Below are 23,034 nucleotides of genomic sequence, written 5' to 3'. Positions count from 1 at the left end.
CCTTTTTAGGGGCTCCCTAGGGGAATCCTGGCAGATCTGGAACATTATCAATCTGGAGCCTGAAAGTCTGGAATAAAGTACAATGGCTAGTCACACAATCCTTTTAAAGACAAAATAAGAATCTTGCAACTATTTCAGTAGACGATAGCAAGCCATCACACATTGCACAAAGTGGAGTAATGACACCGCAACTAACCACTGAGGAGGAAAGCACATGGCTGATAAAAAGGCCAAAAAAGTTCATGAGGACAGTACTGAAAAATGCGGAACAACTAAATTGTATGAGAAATTTTCAGCACCCAACCTCTCTGTCTCAACAAGCAAAAAAAAAAGGAAACAGTATTATAAAGATCCCGTCCTATGTAGTCTCATTCTGAGCACAAGAGAGGACAGTGAGTGAACAGACACACACACACCCACACCCACACACACACCCCCCCCCCCCCGAGGAGACCTGTAAAAGGAAAAAGTTGTCCAGCCTTAAGTAATAGAACAGGAGCAATTTCACAAGTGTATGCACAGGCGGACTCTCACTGAGAGACAATTTAGTGGGCATGGCTGGAGGCTGGCCTGTTTAAACTCCGAATTACCCTGTCCTTTAGAACATTTGCTATGTGGATGCTCGGACTCTTAACCTTGAAGCTCAGTGTAGTGTTAATGTGTCCGTGAAAACAGGCTTGAAAGAGTGCAGGATTCAGATATATTCAGATTAATTTTCGGAGTGAAAATAACTGTGTATACTTCTTATGTGTAATAAGGTGGCAAGACGAAGAAGGAAAAAGAACTACAGGAAACCAGTTACTGTCCGGATCGCTTTAAAGAAAATGTCCTTTTCTACCTTCAGTTGTAGTTGCATTCACATTCATCCATGGTGAACTGTACAGAAGGACTGGCAGAACAAAGCGTATTTTTTCCTAGGGCTAGTACTAAAATCATAACTAGGAATATATCTATTATGGAAACAGCATGTTTATTGATACATGTGACTGTGGTTGATGATACAATCTGCTTACAAAAGGCAAGAGACAATTGTCTGATAAAACTATGAGAATACAATTTTGAAAACCTTTTAATCAGATCTTGAGTACTAGATAACACCAATAGCCCTACAAAGTAAGTCGTCTTCCATTCTAACTGATGTTCTAGTAACCCTCAGTAAAGATAATTATATACTTCCTAATGCAGCTGCATGTCAGGTCAGCTCATTGCTACACTCTCTTCACACAGAAGCTGATGAACTTGTCAGAATCAAGGGGAAGAGACTCCGTGTCATAGTACACCCACAGGAGCCTAATGCATTAGAACTAGAGATGTCAGATTCTGAATTCTATTGCCAATAACTTGTTCAAAAGCATAGCACAAACAGTATTTCCAGAACAAGCAATGCCTTAAGATAAATATCCATCTGCTTGACAAGACATACGACAAACTGCTGAATAACAGTTTTTCTGAATTAATGGAAATTGCTTACCTCATCATAGTAAGCTCTCAAATCAGCTCTTTTAGATCGTAAGTCCCAGAGTACGACAGTCCCATTTTCATAGCCTATCAGTAGCTGGAGGAGGGAAACAAACACAGTTACAGTTTCAGATTCAAAAAGTATGTACAAATATTGAAGAACTTCATGGTTTTAAGAGACTTTAAAAAATAAGCACTATAAAAAGAAATGCCAAAATGATGTTCAAGATTGTAGTTTGCACTACACATAATGCCCTGCTTTCAAACTATCTTTCAGTATAAATTACTTCTCATTACTGGCAATTTAAGATCTGATATGGAAGAAAAAATGTGCTTTATATACCTTTTTCTCTTTCTTAATTTTTTTTTTTTCTTAGTTTTTTAGTGCCTGGACAGTCTCCACAATTGTATATCTGGGGAGAAAATAAGACCGTAGTATTTTCCTGTCAGCTCTTACCTTTCTTGCCCCTGGTTGGAGGGAAAACTGTTTGACAGCTAAGAGATGACTTAAATAACTTCAAACCCAAGAGTCACCAGATTAAACTCTCATTCAGCTACTTATATTCCTTTAATTTCTGCTTTCTATTGCTTTAAAACATTTTGAAGAACTCCCCCTGCAGAGAATAAATTGCTTGATTTCCTAGAAATTGAAAATAAATTAACCGGTATGCCAATTTTTACTTCTAGAACTGGTATGTCATATCATCACACACACCTGAGAAATACCAAGAAAGAAGGTTTGTCAAAAGATGAAAGAGAAGAAAAACGATGCTCAGGAGAAAAATAAGAATGAACACAATTCTTTCTCCTTGTCTCTATTAAAAAGAACTGAATTATTGATCTGGCACTGTATTGAGTACTCTTCATTTGAACACCATTAATTTCAGATATCATGGAAGATGTGAAGTGTAGCCTACTTAGGTGTCTCCAGAAATTGCTTCCCACAGAGCCTGTCTTCCTAAGAATCTATCCTAGACATGAAGACTGGGAATAACCAAACTGGCAGACCCACACCTTTCTGCTATAGACTACTTTATACAACTGGCAGTGATAACTGCAGTTGTTCTTTGTCCATAAACACATGGATCACAGAATGCAGGCAAGAATTTACAGTTTATATATTAAGAATTTAAGCAGAAGAATGACAAGACTATCTCCTAGTCTGGGAAGCATTATCAGCATCTTTGCTATCACTCACTTTAGCTTGCATAAGTCATAAAAACAAAACTTTAGCCGGACTGCTAAACAAAACAGCACTTTGTTTCCAAGTTAAATATAATTGATACATCAATACTGCTATAAAAGAGTCTGGGAATACTCTCAGTCCTACTAGATACAATTCTTTATATTGCCAGGAGAATATTCATTATGTCGAGATGTATTACCTAATCTGGGAATGATTTATAGCTAATATATTTAGTACCTGAATATGGACAATACCTGATTATTTAAGAATTCTGCCCCTGAAAACAATTCAAACTGTCCTGGAGAAATTCCAGAATATTTATCATTTTTGCTCTGGATGGGTCCATATGGGATTCTGTGGCAGAGTAGATGTGAAAAGACATCCTGTTCAGAAAGCATGCAGCTAACTGGATAGCACTTGTGTCAGGATGCCATATGTTATTCTGGGATAATAAATTGCCATGGAGAGAGTGAACAAAGAAGTGTCTTACTGCGACTGCTTTCGCTGTTAGTGTAGCGATCCTAAGCGGAAGACAATTGTATATCCAGGAGTTAGTGATCCACACAGCAGTTAACCTGCACTTGGCTTTCAGGCCTGTGTTGTGCTGCACATATTCCTTGGCCACAAGATAAACTTAGCTGGCTAATTGTAACGAAGCCTGTAGGCAGCTCCCACTTGGTAAGGGCAATTACAGCACCTTTGTGTCTCTGTCTTGACCTTAATGTAAGGCAGTGTGTTCTTATGTGAATAACCTTTTGCTTGACAGTAGAAATGAATAGATTTAAAAAAAAAAAGAATCTCTTGAGATCTCTAAAGACCAAAATGCTGGCAAATCTCTTCACAGAGGGGACCAGCACAGTGTGCTGTGCCCTTATTGGAGGTCCATCCAATGCTGCACAACTTGGGGTTCCCACCATCTGAAGGAATGTAAGATTATCTTCTTTTTCCTTTTCGTATTAACTCCAATAAATGGTATTTTAATCAATATGTTATGGAGTCTGAGTGCCTTCCTTACTGTCATCATAACAAGCACTTCCACCACTGCATTACAGCTGGGTACCAAACCAGTTGAGTTCAGTTCATATCTACCAGTATTCTTTTCACGCCAGCTTTTGTACAAATACATTCAGGAAAGTGAAGGAATAGAGACATATTCAGTATGTGACCCTGTTTCATAATAAGCCTTTCTCCCTGGTGAAGCAGGTTTGTCTTTTGATTTTTATCACTCTCTTTTGCAAAGATAACACGCTCCAAGTAATCACTAAAAGGTTAAATACCTCCTATCAGAGACAGCATTTCACCTGATCTATTGCTGAAACGCTTAATGTACAACAGCACTACAGAATTGCAAGATACAAAGTGCTGTGATTTCAGGCAAGAAGTTGAAAGAGAAACAGATTTGCTGCATAGCTAGGAATCTCCCTCTCTCTTTGCTCAGATGGTAGCCATGCTGCTAAACTACTAGTACTGTGGCATGACGCTAAAGTCAGAATTCCAGCTGGGTGAATGTGATTAGTCTCATTGCCAGTATATTTATGATGCTCTGAACTCTGACCTGTCTGAACCATAGGAAACTCAAATATTCACACTCCTCTTGGCCATGGTAAGCACTAGAGATATCTATAGGGCAAGCTCTATGTCTGTAATATTCAATGAGGTCAAAAATACAACATCCATAAATGCAGTTGAAGGAGAAAACATAGACAAAGAAGAAAAATATGTGTAAAAAGAGTCAAGGAAGTAAAAAACCAAAGATTTATCTTCAACTTGCGTTTCCTGGCACCTTGTTTAATTACTCATGCTTAATCAGGTTAAGAATCATGCAGAAGGCTGGACAGAATTTGAAGGAGGGAGGAGTCCTGGCAAGATCTTCCTTGTCTAGTGAAGTTGCTCGACATTTTGACTTAACAAATCCTTCCTCATGAAATGCTTTTGATGATGGTGTTTTAGGGAGATTTCTCCTTTACAATCAACTAATTGCATCCTGGTACATGCCAGCCAGCCCCTTACTTGTCCTGGTAGCACAAAACAGCTGGGAGAAAAAACCAAGCCTGCCAAATGCACATTGTATTTAGGTGTTATTAGACCTCAGAACACAGACTCAGAAATAGGAAGTTTAGTCCACCAGCTAATAGTTAATAACATTAAACCTTTTCCTATTAAGCTTTCTCCAGTTGCTGGGAAACTGCAGATCATTGCAGTTAATGTCTTCTCCTGTGTCAGCAAGAAAAATCATGTTTGCTACAGATCTGCCACTTACAAATGTCTGTGCACTTCAGTCTGTTCCTAATGCACACTTATTCATTGATTTGGCAGACACAGTTATATTTCATGGACTTAATCACTAGGTCTCCAAATTGTTCTTAAGTGACACATTAAATGCCCAAATTCTCTTTGTCATCTGTCTTCCAGCCACAGCTTGCTAAGTTCATAAAAGAGACTGTCTCCAAAGTCTGTCCTGATAGTTTGCCTGGGGGCACTCTGGAAAAATTCTGAATGGCAGAAGTCTTCTGGAATGAGATTCATTCTTTTGGCACAGAAAAACTGGTCATCAGTCACTGATATAAACTGGAACTTTTAGGAATTTAAAGAATTTTGAAAAGATGAATGTAGAGTCAGCACACAAATTTCCCTGGCTTTCAGAAAGAGGTCTTGATTGTCCTAGATTTGGAAAGTTTTATCTGTGTTTTAGGACTCTCAGGCACTCGGTGCCCATAGGAGAATGCTACTTATTTACTTCAGCAAAACATGCCCAGATCTGTAAACAACTTTGTGATAGCCCAGAGAAGGATATACCACTGGACCTTGCAGAATACAATACCCTAATACTTGTAAAGTACAAGAATATCTGTATTTTCAGCAAAGGTTATGACTGATTTGTACTCACTATTTAATTCCTGAAGCATAGGTAAAAAACACTTTCATCTCTTGCCCCCCATGAAGTGATGTGAGGAGTCTGATTTCTCCCACCAACACCTCTTGGTGGTCTTTGGTTAAATTGAAGCTGAGGAGCTAAGCAGAGTATGTAGAACTATCTTGAAACAGCTCTATTACTTAAGAACAGATCTACTAAGTTAAATAAAAGGTCTACCTATCACAGTATCTTCTACTTCAGTGGCCAAGAGCAAATACCAAAGAACAATATACCAAATACCAAAGAACAAATACCAAACAACAAAGAACAGAGGAGGGCAAGTGCTTACGATACTCTCACATATTCTCTCAGCCTAAGTAATTTTCTCATTCAAAGGCAGCCAGCTTCTCAACTAGACACGACTCCGTTTAACCTCATCTTTAATAACCTTTCAGGAATATTCAGCAAACCTCTTCAGTAAACCTCAAAGTGATTTCTCTTGTGTTAACTTTGCTAGTCTCCCTTGTGACCAATATACATTTTCAGCACCCACAGCACCTTTTGGAAAAAATTTTATAGCTTCTACCCATTGCACATTTGAAGAAGTACTTAATTGGCTTGTTTGGAATCTGACTTTTGTCAGCTTCATTTGATATCCTTTTAGTTTTTGTACTGAAAGAGGTTACGAACTGTTTCTGCCCTCTTCATAACAATTGTGATTTTCAAACTTGGAATCACAATCAGCTCTTTTCCACAATGAATCGTCCTGTCTGACTTAGTTGTGTCTCATATAGAAAACCTTGCCCCTTCTCTGAATTTCTTTTAGCACAATTATGTTCTGTCTGAGATAGAAGGACAAAAATTATACTCAGTATTCAGCAGGCAAGTCAATCATGCATTTATGCAATAGCTCTGTTTTGTTCTCCGTTATTCTCCAGATAATGCCTAATTTTGATTTTCTTTATCGGTCACTACTGAGCATTGAGCTGACATTTTCATTGAACTATCAATCATCACTCTAAGCTCTTGATACCAAACAGTAATGATCAGTTCAGACCCATTGTTTTATATGTAAAGTCAGAAATATTTTCCCCCACACATATCACTTTCCATCATTTACACTGAATACTTACAAAAGACAGTATTTAACCTGCCATTTTACTGCTGAGTTTCTCAGCCTCCTGAGGTCCAGCAAACCTGATCACATCACTGCTTACTCTCTTTCCTAGGTTGTTTATGACTATGCTAAACAGCAAAAGCCCCAGAAATTTGGGTTTTTTTTTCATTTTTTCCCCATTCTGAAGAAAGATTGTCTTATTCTTCATTCTTTCAACCAAAGTTTAATGAGACTTAGTTGAAAAATTTAATTTTTTTCTCTACTCTTGGATTTTTTGATCTGGAGCTATGTCTTTTGATTTAGTGCTTGGATCTTCTCTTACATCTCTGTGTACCTTTTACTGATATCTTCCTGTAAACATCAAACACTATCAATTCCACAGTCTGCAAATCTGCAAGTATTTTCTTAGCACCAATTTGTTCTTTACACCACTCTCATTCTGTCAATGATATAAACAGCTGCACTGGGATGGTTTCAGTATGGCTTACATTTTCTACTCTTTTCCCCCATAAATTTCCAATGCTTTTTTTTCATAGAGATCCATCTGATTTTGCTGTTGCTGTTGTTGTTAGTATGCTAGTACTTCATCAGTGCCCAGATGTCTCCAATGTGCCCTCTGAGCAACAAGCAATTGTACTTTCAAGTAAGTTCTCCTCTAACTCCTTTTCCTGAGACCTTTTCATCTTCTCTATTTTACTGAAGTAAAAATATGTTAGGTTTCTGTTTGGACATGGTCCATGACATTCCCGTAAGAGATGTTCACTCACAAGACCATTTTTTCTTTTAGTATCGTATCCTTTGTCCCTACACCGTGTGCTTTAGGTAGGTCATCAACAGCTTCTGTTGTGGTCAGTGAACAAGAGCTATGCCTCATCAATAACTCTTTATTTTTATAAAGCATTTTACCATAGGTCATTAAATAGCATTTCTTGATGGCTTCTGGTTCGAGGCTAAAACACTACACTTCATAGCATTTAATTACTTTATTTGCTGTATTCTAAATTGCTTGATCTATTGTGATTCTTCCAAAAAGCCTTAGCGATCCAGTCTTGTTGGAGGGCTAGCTGGCAAGTGCATCGTTTGCACATAGTTCACCTTGCAATATGGATAAGTCCAAGGATGGATAATGCAAATGAAATTCAGAGGTAGTCATCAGTAATCTTCTAGGTACCCATATTAATTTCAGCATAATATCAACCATATCAGTATCAGAAATTCAAACTGCTGCTAGTTTCCAATAATCGTCAGCTGCTACATGAGGCATACTGTCAAACAGATACACCATTTGTAAGACTCAGTCCTTTATAAATACACACTGAAATGCAATTGGCAAAAGTGATCAAAAATGATGAGATAGATAGTTAAATGCCCCTTCCACACAGGCAAAAAGCTCAAAAATTCAGTAGCAACATATAAATAAAAGAGCTCTAATAAACCTGGTATTCTGGCAACCAAATTTAATTTTCGAAAAGCTAGCATACAAATAAAGCCAACTCAGATTTGGCCTCCTGATGGTATAAATCATGACCCTAACGCTCTGACTATATGCTTTGCTTCCACTTGTTGACAGCTCTTTGCTATTCTCAACTCTGTTCACAAACAACAGCAAGTTCCAAACATGGGTTACTACCATTATTATTCTTGTATAAGAAAAGACTTATTATCTTATGAAAACTTACTATAATGCCTTCATAATAGCATGTTTATCCAAGTACTGAAGTCATGATACAGTTTTTAGTCAATTCTTCCTTAAGTAAAACTCAAGTTTATTTCATCAGGAACAATTTTGATTGGCTATAGGTTTCAAAGTACAGTATGTTGTCTGTATCATAGATTTTTACTCATTAAAATTGTACAAAGAGAATTTTTTTCTTAAAAATCGTAAAATAGTAAAAGTGACCTTGCAAATCTATAAAGCAAGCAGATGATAAAATTAGTGAGTAAGCAAAAAGAAAGAACTATCAAGGCAAAGAAAGGCTATGAAATGTTGCAATGTTTTATACCATTAGTTGTACTCACTTTTCCCTCATCTCTTGGGCTGTCACTTAAATGTACAACTGGCCCAGGGTGAGTCTTTGTGGATCTGCAAGACAAAAATCAATTCAAATCTGTGAATGTTTTTTGTACGAAGAGCTAGATGCATACCTTAATTTCTAGGTGTGTTAACATGTACCTCTAATGGTTTGAAAGTCATTCTAAAAAAGACCAACAAGGGAAGATAACTATCTGAAAGTTATCCATATCTTTTCATGTTCTCCTCCATTTCCTTTTTGCTGTTATAGGCAAAGATTCTCCTTTGTTGATGAATCCTTTCTTCTATTTTTTAAAATCTCACTATTCCTCCTATTACAGTAATTTTTCTTTCTCTCATTTCTAAAGCTTTTTTGCCTTTTCTGTTGTCGACTCCCTCTCTTTCTGCCCTCCCTCCTCACTTGCTCAATTTCAAGGCTAATTTGCCAAGGATTTGCAAAGTCTTCACTGGATTCATTTCAATAACCGATAACAAGCCTCACCAAGTTCCAATCTCATTAATAGCAGGGCTTCAGTAATCTCACCTACACTGCTCTACCAGGTAGCTTCTTAGCATTACTGCAGTACGGTTTCCGAAATGGAACATCTTGCCTTTGTCTATTCTACAAAGCCTTATGACATCTTCAGACCAACTAATACAGTTACACCCACAATGCATGTTCAGTGAGGCTCCTCAGCCATAAGACTCATCCCATAAGTCTTCATAAGCTTCTATAAAGATTACTTATTGTTCTTGCTGTCCCCTCTCTTTTTGTAACATGTACCAACAACGTAGTATGCAACTTAGTAGAGGGACTGCTGCTTAAGTCATTGCTGTCCAGCACCTGACAGCAAATGCAAATCATAGGAAACGGAATGGACAGATGAAGATTTTTCAACTGTCATCTCTTCTGACCAGACCCTTCGGCCCTGGCAGTCATACAGAGCAAGAAGACAAGCACCAGTCGACAAAGCTTTGAATGCCTACACGGAACAGGACCTTTCTTCCATCTAGGTTCTGGGGTGAGCGCACATGTCCCTTGGAGTTCAGCTTAGGATCTAGACTTGCATGATTGGTCTTGGTTCAACAAAGGTCACCAGGAAAAGAAATATGGCAGAGATTGGCAGAGCCCGTAAAGCTCAGAATTAATCTGGAAGCCATACCTAAAACTACCTAGGCTCCAAGTTGAAAAACAATCTGCAAGAGAATTAAAGAAACAAACCAAAACAAGGTTCTCCAGCCAAAATGCTCAAAGGATTTTCCTAAATTAACAGTGTTCCTCTTCTTTTGGCTCAAATACTGCACTATAGCAAAACTGGCCCCTGTTCTACCAGGTCAGACTCCAAATCAACATTGAGAGTGGTATGCAAAAATTCCCAGGCAACTCAGACATTAAAATACTGTGGAGTAATCCATATCCTCATAGTCTCCTCCTTCCCAAAAGAGTATGCTCCAACAGTCTTGAAAGCATGCACACTTTCCTCTAGCCTCTATTTTTTGCCAATAAAATGTTCTAAATATTTCAGCAATTTGGTCATGCACCAAAGCTGGGCCAAAGCAGGGTGGCAAAGACCTTGTCTGATATTTACCTCTGAGCTAAAGACAATGAAAAATTACTCCAGACATCCTTAGACCTTCCAAACTAAGTTTATTCCAGGCCAAAGAGATAGAAAACTTCAAGCCACCTAAAGGCCAGACAACCTTCAAAGACCGTACCCCACCCCTTCACATGTATTTTAACATTACTGCTAGCTGCATACACAAAGCTAGTTGCAATGTGGCAAGCCCCTTCCTTGGGGAACCTTCTCCATGAGATGATCCCACACCACCATCTTCAGCTTTGGCAGATCATGTTTCCACAGATACCTGCAGCAGGTTATTTTTCTACGTGAGGCCTCAGTGAGCAAGGCTTCTGCAAGAGCATTTTGCAACATATCCCAGCACAGAAGTGAGATCAGCAGGAAAGTAGTGGACAGCCGGTAATATTCTATACAGACAGTCTTTAATGGTGCCAGCAGCAAGTACCCATTTGGCTTGAGACATGGCACGCAACAATTTTTGCAGAGATGCAGTTAGCGGGAGATCTGGCTGTCATTCCTATACAAGCCAGCTCCCCAGAGGGGACCCCTCTGGCTGAGCTTCTGCTTCTGAGTAACCTGTACTGGCATAAAAAAAAATCATTTCCACAGCACCAGACCTAGAAGCAGGCATGGTAGGTAGGCAGTGATGGGTAACTGAGGGATGAGATGAGGATATTTGCAAGTAGTGCTTAGACCCACACACATCTTGTACATCTTGTACACTGAACTTTAGTAAGGCCTTTGACACTGTCTCCCACAGCATTCTCCTGGAGAAGCTGGCTGCTCACGGCTTGGATAAGTGCACTCTGCCCTGGGTTAAAAACTGGCTGGACGGCCGAGCCCAGAGAGTGGTGGTTAATGGAGTCAAATCCAATTGGCAACCAGTCATGAGTGGTGTTCCCCAGGGCTCAGTGTTGGGGCCAGTCCTGTTCAATATCTTCATTGATGATCTGGATGAGGGGATCGAGTGCACCCTCAGTCAGTTTGCAGACAACACCAAGTTGGGCAGGAGTGTCGATCTGCTGGAGGGTAGGAAGGCCCTACAGAGGGACCTGGACAGGCTGGATCGATGGGCCGGGGCCAACTGTGTGAGGTTCAACAAGGCTCAGTGCTGGGTCCTGCACTTGGGTCACAACAACCCCAGGCAATGCTACAGGCTGGGGGAGGAGGGGCTGGAGAGCTGCCTGTCGGAAAAGGACCTGGGGGTGTTGGTTGACAGCCGCCTGAACATGAGCCAGCAGTGTGCCCAGGTGGCCGAGAGGGCCAATGGCATCCTGGCTTGTACCAGTGTGGCCAGCAGGACCAGGGAGGTGATGGTGCCCCTGTACTCGGCACTGGTGAGGCCACACCTCGAGTCCTGTGTTCAGTTTTGGGCCCCTCACTACAAGAAGGCCATGGAGGTGCTGGAGCGTGGCCAGAGAAGGGCAAGGAAGCTGGTGAAGGGTCTGGAGCACAAGTCTGGTGAGGAGCGGCTGAGGGAGATGGGGTTGTTTAACCTGGAGAAGAGGAGGCTGAGGGGAGACCTCATTGCTCTTTACAACTGCCTGAAAGGAGGCTGTAGCGAGGTGGGGGGTTGGTCTTTTCTCCCAGGTAGCAAGCAACAGGATGAGAGGAAATGGCCTCAAGTTGTGCCAGGGAAGATTTAGATTAGATATTAGGAAAAATTTCTTCACGGAGAGAGTGGTCAGGCATTGGAACAGACTGCCCAGGGAAGTGGTGCAACCACAGTCCCTGGGAGTATTCAAAACATGTGTGGATGTGGTGCTTAGCGACATGGTTTAGAGGTGGACCAGGCAGTTAGGTTAACAGTTGGACTCGATGATCTCGGAAGTCCTTTCCAACCTTAATGATTCTATGCTCTGTCCTCAGGGAGTGAATATGACATCTTGAGATGTTCTAGGCTGCTTTGAACTTTCTTTCTGACATAAGTTCACCTATCTGAACTGGTCAGAGTATGCTGATGGAAAGAACTAGGTCTGTTTGGGGTACATTCTGCCTATGCCATGATGGGCAAAGGAGGAAGGATAAGGATAAGAGGGAAAACCGTGAAGAGAAGAGGCAGCATAAGAAATTTTACTTTTTAGCCAGATAAGAACCACTGACAGATGACAGAAGAGGGAGCAGAGCCAAGCAAACATCAGGCATGACTAATCTGGCAACAGACAAAATGGTGGAAGGAGCACACGCAGGCTGACAAGGCATACTGGTTTTGGCCAGTTATCCCAGCCCACTGAACCAACCAGTATGCAGGCTGGGTTGCTTGGCCATACCAGTATTGGTATTTGACCAGGAATAGTGGCAAAATCAGGGCAAATGGAGGGAGAAAGGGAAAGAGCATACTGTCTTTCCAAGCTAAAGGTTGACCCTATCTAGGCTGCTCTTTGTACCTACCAATTTTAAAAGTCAAGAACAATTTAAATAAATCTGTGCAACCACAGTTTTCTTTTTAAGATATATATGTCATTGCTTACCAAAGAATGTATCCATTTGTCTTTGAGCAGAAGCAAACTCTTACATGACCTGTAGTCACTCTACATTACATCGAACTTCAGGCTAATTATACTTTCATTGTTGCACAAACTAGTTGTTCCTCTGTAAATCATACAAAACCGTCTTTTCCTACCAGTCTGACTTTTATCTTATATTCTTGCAGGGGCGTAGCCGCAGATTTCCATGCTAAGACCTCAGCTAAAAGAGGTAACCTTCACTAATACAATACATTTTCCTACCTCCTCCATTTCTCTGTCTTGAATCTACTGTAAACAATAGTTGGAGGATCCTGGGAGGTTTGCATCCTGAAACACTGTAATAAAATTTCTTTTTGCTTTTCAGGATATTAGGTACTTCTTGTTTCTTTTAGGAGTATTATTTTTTTTTTTAATTAGGTTCCTAGCTATTTCTTTAGCTTTGTTGAGTAAGAGCTTCATATACATTATCAGCAAAGTTGATACCAACCACAGCAGTCTGCGCACTAAATATATGAGATTTTATTTTTCCTCATTCTTTTTCCTCTATATTTGATAGAAGTATTCTCTTTATATTATCTTACTCCTCAGTATGTTAATAGTTTAGTGTTTTTGTATTATAAGGGACTTGGTCAGGCTTCTTCCATTTTCTTCCATTTTTATTATCTTAGACTGTCAAGTATGTCACTCCACCAAAAGACTCAATGAAACATTGCTTTGCTTTCACACGCACATTACCAGTCTTTGGTTCCATTCTTGTTAGCTCTTTAATGTCAAATATTGGATGTAGGTGTCAAGGTGTTGGCAGCGGGGAGATACAGGGGGGTGTCTGTGAGGAGAGGACTGGGCTGCCCCGTGCCGGACACAGCCAAGGTGGTGGCACCTCAGGGAAAACAAATTTAAGAAAGGGCAAAAAATGCTGCACAGGCAGTCAGGAGAAAAGTGGGAGAAACAGCCCTGCAAGCACCAAGGTCAGCAAAGGAGGAGGGGAGGAGGTGCTCCAAGCACTGGAGCAGAGATTCCCCTGCTGCTTGGGGAGAGGACCATGCCAGAGCAGGTATTTCCCCTGCAGCCTGTGGAAGACCCCACACTGGAGCAGGTGGGAATTTCCTGAAGGAACTGCAGCCTGTGGAGAGCCCACACTGGAGCAGGTTTACCCAGAAGGACTGCAGCCCATGGAAGGACCTGTGCTGGAGCAGGGAAAAGCATGAGGAGGAAGGAGCAGCGGAGAGGAGCTGTAATGGATCGACCACAACCACCATTCCCCATCCTCCTGCACTGCTCAGGGGGGAGGAAGGTGAGGAGGTCGAGGAGTTGGGTATGAAGGAGTGAAGTTGAGCCTAGGAAAAACGGGGGCTGAGGGGAAGGTGGTTTAGTTTTTGTCTTTGTTTCTCACCATTCTACTCTATTTTAACTGGCAATAAATGACAATTTTCTCCAAGTCAAGTCTGTTTTGCCCATTGGCAGTAATTGGTAAGTCACCTCCCTTTCTTTATCTTGACCCATGAGCTTTTCCATCTTATTTTCTTTCCCTGTCCTGTTGAGGAGGGGGAGTGAGGGAGCAGCTGGGTGAGGGTCTCACAACCAGCCAGGGTCCACCCACCACAAATACCTTGATCAGTTAACGGCTGCCAGCTTTGATTATACATAGGTAAGAGGAAACAGAGAGTTTATAAAGTTTGGCAGTCATAAGACTAACTCTGTCAGGAAATGAGAAAGGATCTTTTTCAGATAATTGTATATCCTAAAACTCATTTCAGATGTGCCATTGCAGATAAGATCACACACATCGTTTCTGGGGTGATGACAACAGATGTTCCTGAAGCATTTTGGAATTGTAGAGCCTACTCTCTGGCAGTCCTCCTGCACTGCCTTTCCGGGGCTCCAAGAAACATTAGGTTTTTTATACATACCAACTAAAGTATTTGCATCAAAACTGACTGCTCTTTGGACTAAACAACAAGGAACATTCACAAGGTGCAGCACAAAGCTTTTGATCTGGTTTGGGATGGGACATGCACAGTCCCATGTTGGAGGAGATGTTTTGGGGAAAATATACTGATACAAAATAATACCAGTTCAGATGGAGCAGGGAAGAAAACTGTGTGTGAGAGTCATCACTTTCTCCATTCTACATAGTCTTTTGCTTGTTGCTCTGAATCTGCCCTATGGCTGGACACAGAAGGAGAGACATGACTTCTCCGGCAATACATCTTACTTGCTTCTCCTAAAGTGATGTTATCTGCTTCCTAGTGCAGGTCTGTGGCTAGGAACCCAAAGATAGTCCTTCGTGCCACACTAAGACCAGGAATAGTCTGCCAAAGGCAGATCAGTGCCTTACTTCTTGCATCTTCTCATTGCCTCAAGGGAAGTATGTATAAATAGAAATAATAGCTATGGGGTTTGGAGCCCTAGAGAAGCATTGCTTGTAAAAAGAGAGCCAGGCATTAGGCTCTACAGTCAATTTTTCCTAAGGGTAGACATCATGACTGCACTACAACTGGAATTAAATGAAGCAATTATTTAGTTAACTATATTATATCAATAATATTAGTTTACAGAACTCATGAAACTATCAGAGCTACCGATATACTAATTACTACTTTTATACAGTAAATTATACTGCATGTGGAAATGTCTACACACAAAAACATTTTGCCTCATGTAGCTTTAGTACATATAAAATATTTTGTTTTCCTTCATTGCTATTACAGTAGAGTTGTCAAGGAGACTGGAAAGTTTCATGCTGTCATTGTGGAACAGCCTACAAAGAAAGAAAAACACTGTTGAATTACATTAAAAGAAAAAGCAGAGATCCAACAGCTCCTGGAAAGGATGAAGAGGTGCTGGGAAACCAACCATATTTGAAGCTGTCGTGAATAAAATACACTACCGTTGATGCCAGATACTTGTGCACAGGCCTTTCTTCAAGAAGGCTTTAGGAGATTGTGGAAAAAATAACTAGATCCTATCCCTTGAGAAAGGGGAAAATAAGGAAGAATCAGTAGGCGAAAATAAGGCATAAGTGAAATATTTGAGCAGAGAATTCTTCATTCCCAAATACTAGCTGGGGTACAGCTGAGAATGACTGAGAAAATACAAGCTCTGAAAAGACATGAGGAGGATAAAACACAAAGCCAAGTCCATACACAGCAGAAAGAAAAAAGTGAAGGTCAAGTCCAAAAAATACCAGCAATGATTTGCAGTAAAAAATTCCTGAAGCAGAAGCTACCTTCAGTTGAGCAAGAAGAAAGTATGAGCTAATGATACAAAAGACTGCAACCTTTCATAGACTTCGTTGACCTTAAAGCCCACAAAAACAGACTGCAGATGAATTGAAAAATGGAACAAAGAGTTCCTGTGACAGCTGTACGGAACTAGAAGTTTGTTAAGAAACTAGTGATACTTTGAGCTGTTCTGCGCTTCATCAGAAGTTATTCCTGACAGCAGCAGGTATTAATTTTTTTGGTGCATGTTCATTTTGGGAGATGAGAGACCTGATATGTTGTAAGACTTGACTCTTACTCAGAAGAACAGGACTGAAATGAAGAAACCATTCACTGTAAAACAGGAGCCTTCAAAAAACTTGTAAGGATGGAAGCTTTTATTTAATTATTTTACTCTAAAATTAGAAAGCTCAAAAATAAGTCTTCAGCAATGCTATAATTTGGACTCAGGAAAATGTGGAAAGTACATAAATGATGTATTCCTCCATCATTCTAGGAACTTTTATGCACTCTAAGAAATGGAGTGATTTACATACTGTTGTAAGAACTTCAAATACCAAGACAATCTTTAAAGCAGGTAAAAGCAATGTATGACGAAACAGAATCAAATCAAGAGAAAACAAATTTCCTTTTGAAAAAATTAGCCTGCACAATCACAGAAGCACTGTAATGATTTCTGAGAAGAATGAAAATCTGGTGGTAGAAAGTGGTAAAAGGAGTTGGGAGAGGAAAAAAAAAGGACAACATCTATATTAGTCATTGTTACAGAGCTGGAGATGACTGAATGTGACAGTGCTGAGAAAAGCATGTGCATAAGCAGATATTTCTGTAGCGCCAGTAGCCCGACATCTTCCACAGTTCTGCTTTCCACAAAGATGCAGTGCACCAGAGATTTTAAGACTTTCTTTTCATTGGTAGAGTCACGGAGAAACTGAAAAGAATAGTAAGTTAGATACATCACTCACATACTGTGGATCAAAGCTGGGAATTGGAGTAAGTAAGAATCAGCTCAACCTCAAGATGCAACTCTGAGTCTCAGACACAATTTCTAAAATGTCAAGAAGAAGGATGCCTTGCAACTTGCACTTTCTTTATTCTAGAAACTATTTCCATTTGGGTCCAAGCACAGAGAGGGCAGCAGTTGCTCCCAGACTGCTACTTCTCCTGCATGCTGCTTTCCGTCACCGCTGTGGAACTGCTGGCTCTGAGACACAACTAGCAAATGGGGCTGGGCAAGGAAAGGGCTAAGAAAGGAAAGACCAAGTTATGGCTCTGTCATAACTGAGTTCCAATGTGCCCAATTCTTGGATATTCCAAATCCCATAAATTTTAACAAGTTTCAGTTATTTATTCATTAGTTAGTGGGGTGTTCAAACACTGGAATCCGCATGCTTGGGAAGGGGGCTTACAATGCAGATTTCTCAGTTTTGGAGTTTAGTGGACTCATATCAGGATCTTCCTTCCCTTCCCAACACCAGATGACCTTCCAATGATGATCAGATGATCATACATTTATGATCCTATAGGCTGAGAAAATTAATCTCACTGTAGTTGGAGTAAATGGAGACACGCTGGGCTCATTGACTATTTTTCTCTTCCGGACCTGTTTCCAAATATTTTGAAGGAAAAGAGGGAAACTGTTTGCTTATTAGAGAGTAGAAAACCAAACAGTATCATGAGCCCCAAACGTCTCTGGCAAAGGACTAGCTCTGCTACATGACAGAGAAATGATAAGTGAAAAAGTTTTGAGTTATTCTTCATTCTTAGCTGAAAAGATCCTTCAGTGTGGTCTGAGGTGGTGACAACGCATGAGATGATAGAAATGGCTGAGACAGAATTGCTAGACAAAATGTTGCTAAAACTCCCCATATTCTAATGTCCTTTCTCAGCTCTGGACAAGGCGAGGTCCACTGAAACTTGGACAGTGCACACGATTTATAAAGCAATTTTTCCTGTAACTTCTAGAATCAGTTATGCCTCGATACTGAAAATCGTCTCGAAGAAAAAATTTCATGTTTCCTTTGCATTATTTGTCTATTCAGGCCTTAATTTCCCACTAATATTAGATACTGTTTAAGCAAGCTGGATGATCTCTCCTGTATGAGAAGACAACAGTCCCTATGACAAAACAGGTATTGCAACCATCTTTTTGACATGTATCTCTACTAGACGCTTCTGAACAGATCACGAGAAAACCACTATCACTCCAAAACATAGTGCTCTACAGATCTTTCAGTATATTGTGACAGAAAAGTAGGCAACAAAAGCACAAATGGTAACAAGCTTTCAAGAAAAAAAAAAAACAAACACCAAAAAACAAGCCGAAAGCCAACTTTGTAAGTCAAAGTAGCCATGCAGGACAAGGTGATAGGATTTTTTGCATCATATGCAAAGTCTAAAAATGTTACATCCAGACCTGTTTCTCCTTCAATTCTTTCAATTACTAAGCCTCTTCACCTCAGTCTTTCTCTGCAACAGAATCGCTGTTAGAAAAAAAATTCTTCCAGTCATTTGATGGGTCTCACTGACTGACGATGGGTTTTTTTCTGAAGATGAGAGTTATGTTCTCTGGAATGAATTAATCTCGAGAAGTGTGATGAAACTCTTTGTGGGGTTGAAACCTTGGTAAATCCATGAACAGATTAAAATGAATTGTTGGAATATGTTTTCTATGGTCTGTATTTTTTTCACTTATGCAATACCATTTATTATATTATTTACTGAGCAACGTCATCATGACCTTCAAGGGACAAACTCAGTCCGCGATGAAAGTCTAGAATACAACTTGTAGGTGTTTTCCAAAGGGGGAAATGACAACACAGATATTCTGACCTCTGCAGGTTACCTTGGCCGTAATGTTAGCAATGTACATGGAGGCGCTCTTCAACCATGTTCCAAAAAACTAAGAGAACTGGAATTTCAGCTTGTTGGTTTTGGTTTTTTTGTTTGTTTTTTTTTTTGTACACTCACAAAATAAGCTGTAATCTGGCTTTACAGTGACTTAGGTATGGTAATACATAGTTTAACATTCCAAAGTCAAAGCATTTCAAGTTTTAAAAAAAATAGTCAGTTCAATCTCCTATTGGTTTTCACTGTAAAGACTTGAAATCTTAATGACAACTGAGTTAAATCCACATTATGAAAGTTCATGGAGATTTCATTAGAAGTATGTACAAGTCAGTGAAAAAAATGAGGAGGGATTTTGAAAGAAAGTCAAGTTATGTTGGTAGAGTTAGTCTGCAATTTTAGAAACCAGATCAGAGTTGCACAAAGAGGGAAGAACTCTCCTTCAGGCTTGTTTGTGCAGATGACACACAAATCTGACACACTCAAAATTCTATTTATAAACCCTCCATCTACACTGAGGACTTGAATATAGCAGCAAAGCAATCACTTTTACTGGTCTTTCCTTGCCAATAAGTTTGACACAAATATGCTTGCACAGAAGGTAAACCCTCTCCTTCCAAGCTTTATAGAGAATAGCAACATCTTCAAACTAATCCTGCACTCTGAAATGATATAATCTATCTCAGAATGAAAACCAATGTTATGAGCACTATTACTTATTCCATCGTTCATGGTAAGGCTGAAGCTGTTCCTGAAGTTTCACATACATATGTTTTCCTATTTTCTTTAATCTTTGAAAGTACCTAACATCAACAGGCCCTATGAACCTATAAAGCCCTGAACAACCTGGTCTCATAGCTGATCTTACTGCGAGCAGGAAGTTGGTCTAGAAAATTCCAGAGGGGACTTCCAACATGAACTATGGTATAATTCTATAATACTAAAATGTGAAAATTATGTGAAGTTTGTGTAAAAATAATGTGAAGATTAAAAAATATAATCAAATAAGAACATATCCATGGCCCAAAATAAAATTGTTCTCTCAAAAATACATCTCAGTACAATTCTAAAGGAAAGTCTACCACCGTAAGCCCACCGTAAGCCCATCCTTATGAAGTATGCTTAGAGTTAATAACATTCCCTTTAAAAGCTAATCTAAGTTACATTTTTCCTGCAAGAAAGCAATAGTACTGGAAGAGACATCATAGTTTGTCATTATCTTATGTCATATTCCAGAGAGAGTTCAAATTGCTTTACTGAGAAAAGTCACCTGGTTTCAACTTGAGCAGTGCTATAGCATCTGTTAAAGGTGGCTGCTGTGGCAAACATCACCATTATCCCCACCAGCCTCCTACTCTAATACAGAGAAATTAATCTGGAGACATGCAGGATCCCCTGTTTACCTGTGTAATACACGCAAGGACAACTTCCTCCATTCCACCTCAAGAAGTACATGATGAGATTGCATGGAGAGGATATAACCTTCTTAGACCAGCATACAGCTTACAGGGATCAAGTTATACTTGTAAGATTGATACAACTAGAAGCAGTAATGAACGAATACCTGTGCTCAGCTGTCACCAAAACAGTATATGGCAAACTAGCTTTTTAGAAGAAGAACCTATTATGGTACCCACGCAGCATCTTCAAGTACTTGATGTGACAAGGCCCATCTGTATTATGTTGTCATTACCTTTCACAACTTATGGAAGAAAAAATTAGGAAAATCTAGGTATACTCTTGCATAGGCAATACAAAGAAGACAGTTACGAGAGGCTGCTTGTTTACTAAAAGGTTCTAGAGAGGTATCTTCTTGCACAGCATCAACAACTCAGTACTGAAGCTCGTTAGTAAGCAGGCCTTATTTCCCACATAATTTTCATTGAAGAGAGGCATCATTCTATTCTGTTCTCACGAAAAAGGTCTGTTGTGTCCATTTAAAAAAAAAAAGGCTTATCCAAAAGAATTTTGAAAGGATTGGGAAGTAAAACCTGGTGGAAGGCTTCCATTTCATAAAAAACTTTCAGATTTATTTCCATACAGAATAGAAACATCCAAATGTCTGGAGGAAAGAAAATTCCAAATGCACACAAAACCAAAATGTGTTGTTCTCAAAACCTCAAAGGCGTTATCTACTCAATATAGTATATATATACATTTTGAAATATAGGAATCAAAAAACCCTCTAATATGTCAACATCACCAAAACAACGTGAGAAAGAGAAAATAATTAAGATACTTCTCACCCGAAGAACTCATCAAAATGAACATATTGATTCTGATTTTGATTAAACCACATTTTCCAACAGTAATTTTTCAGCCAAAACTACTGAGAAGAGCTGAGCAAAGTCTTACAAAGGCAGGACAGACAAACATTCCAAAATTGAGAACTGGATGAAAGATTTACCATCAGACTGTCTGAATCCTGATTACCATTTGAATCCTTGTTTTTATCTCCTTTGATGATAAAATCAGATTTTTATGACTGTGCCTATGAAGTTTGGTGGGGGCAAAGGGGAGGAAGGAAAACGAGGCATCAGTTTTGTCAATCTGGGGGACACGGTGATTAGTGAAAGTCAGTAATAATAGCAGGGGAAAAAAAAAAGGGAAAGGGGAGAATTTTGGAGAAAAGTGGTTGCTATCAATGTGATCTCTGCTTGGGACAGAGAATTAGATCTGCCACTGTAGGCCTGTAGCCCTGTTCTTGGTTCACTGAGCTCAGTGAATTTCAGTTTACTACCAGAGGTTACAGGTTCCTCACAACATGAAGCAGATGTCTCGGAAATTGCATGAAATACTATGAGTGTGCCCGCAGCAGTTCCTCTTGCTGGAACTTCAGAGAGGAAACAGAAAAGAAATAATTTTTTGCTTCTGTTCAGGCCTTTACTTGCAGGAAGCATAGGTTCATCCCTTGTCAGACTTTTACATAAGTCTCCCTCCATTTCATACCCACGACACAGGCACCTGTGTTAGCCTGCCAGAGAACTGTCATTTAACAGACACTCATTGCCTTTCCTATCACTTCATCAGGTTTTGACGAGCCTGATTTAACTTTGAAATTAGCCCTGTGTTGAGCAGGAGGCTTGGTTTAGAGACCTCCAGTCCCTTCTCATGTAATGATTCTACAGTTCAGTGAAGAAAAGTTCTCCATAGAGCCTTAGGGCCAATATACTCCATTATTCTCTTCATAGGATGTTTGGAGGAGATGGTGATCCAGTTACCCTCATAAAAATAGCAAAATCTGAATTTGTGAGGTTAATGATTATCTGTATTTCATGGAACTTCATAGTTAAACAGATTGCCAAATAACTTTTTCTTTGATATGAAATATAGTTACATGGTCTCTATCATAAATATGAATTCCTAATGTCCTGTGACAAAACAGTTAATACAGCACATGCATTCATTAAAATAAAAGGTTTTCAAAAGATTTGCTAATATTTGTAAAAACAAATGATTCTTAAAAATTAATCTTAAGACAGCTACGAAAATGACCACAGACACAAATGCAAAAAAGTCTGCACTTACAGTTCTATTGCCTTGTTCCACATGATAACATATCCAGAAAGAATGAAGGACTCAATATTTACAATGTGTGTATTTCCTCTCTCTGTTCCAACATAAAGCCATTTACTCTGGAAAGGTAGATGGCAGTAAGTAATCCTGGAAAGGAAAAACGAAAAAAGTGACTTAATATCATATCAACAATATTTTTTAACACTTTTGCAGATGAAATAATTGTTCTTTCCATTTTGTAACTTGAGAAAAGCCTGCCCAGCAGGCACAGCATTCTGAAGAATGTGCAGGTTTTGGGGGTCATCTCCAGAAAAATCATAAAAAAAGAACATGAAACAAAAGAGGGCCATCCTGCCTGCCTCTATTAAGGGCAGGAAAAAAGAGCCACATCACTTCAGCACTGAACTAAGTCACGTTATCTCCATGAGTATGTAAATTGTGCTATGATAATGTCCAAGACTCTCAAGTTAGGCTTTCTTATTTTCTGTCTTAGAATAAGCATTTTTTCCAGCTCAACAAACAGAAGTTAATCGACATCAGCGGGATTAATGTTTTGTACAACAGAAGTGTAACACCATCATTCGCACAGGAAAACATTCACTTTACTGTCTATCGGGGAGCGCAGGGCACTAGATAAGAGCATTACCAAGTGCAGTTAAGTTTTATATCATAGACACGCTGGATCCTACACTCATATCATTCTTCCAGGGTGATGAACCAGTGCTGTATTAGCTTGGAAAGATGTCATGCCAGTTTCTCATGACAGTATATAA

At 39.6% G+C, this 23,034-nt stretch overlaps 1 protein-coding gene across 2 annotated transcripts in view; it reads right to left on the bottom strand.

The window, feature by feature from the left end:
* STXBP5L (syntaxin binding protein 5L) overlaps positions 1-23,034 on the bottom strand; it is a gene marked incomplete at both ends in the record, with an annotated part of 204,450 nt that overhangs the window by 85,070 nt on the left and 96,346 nt on the right. For both annotated transcript variants that reach the window (XM_082331864.1, XM_082331865.1), the window contains 3 exons: positions 1,472-1,555; positions 8,635-8,698; positions 22,274-22,408. In XM_082331864.1, coding sequence (XP_082187990.1) covers positions 1,472-1,555; positions 8,635-8,698; positions 22,274-22,408 — 283 coding nt within the window. The remainder of the gene's footprint in view (positions 1-1,471; positions 1,556-8,634; positions 8,699-22,273; positions 22,409-23,034) is intronic.

The sequence above is a fragment of the Platalea leucorodia genome, assembly GCF_965183815.1.
Source record: "Platalea leucorodia genome assembly, chromosome: 2".
NCBI lineage: Eukaryota > Metazoa > Chordata > Aves > Pelecaniformes > Threskiornithidae > Platalea > Platalea leucorodia.
Note: the sequence above shows the minus strand (reverse complement) of the source record. Positions and strands in the feature narration are given on the sequence as shown.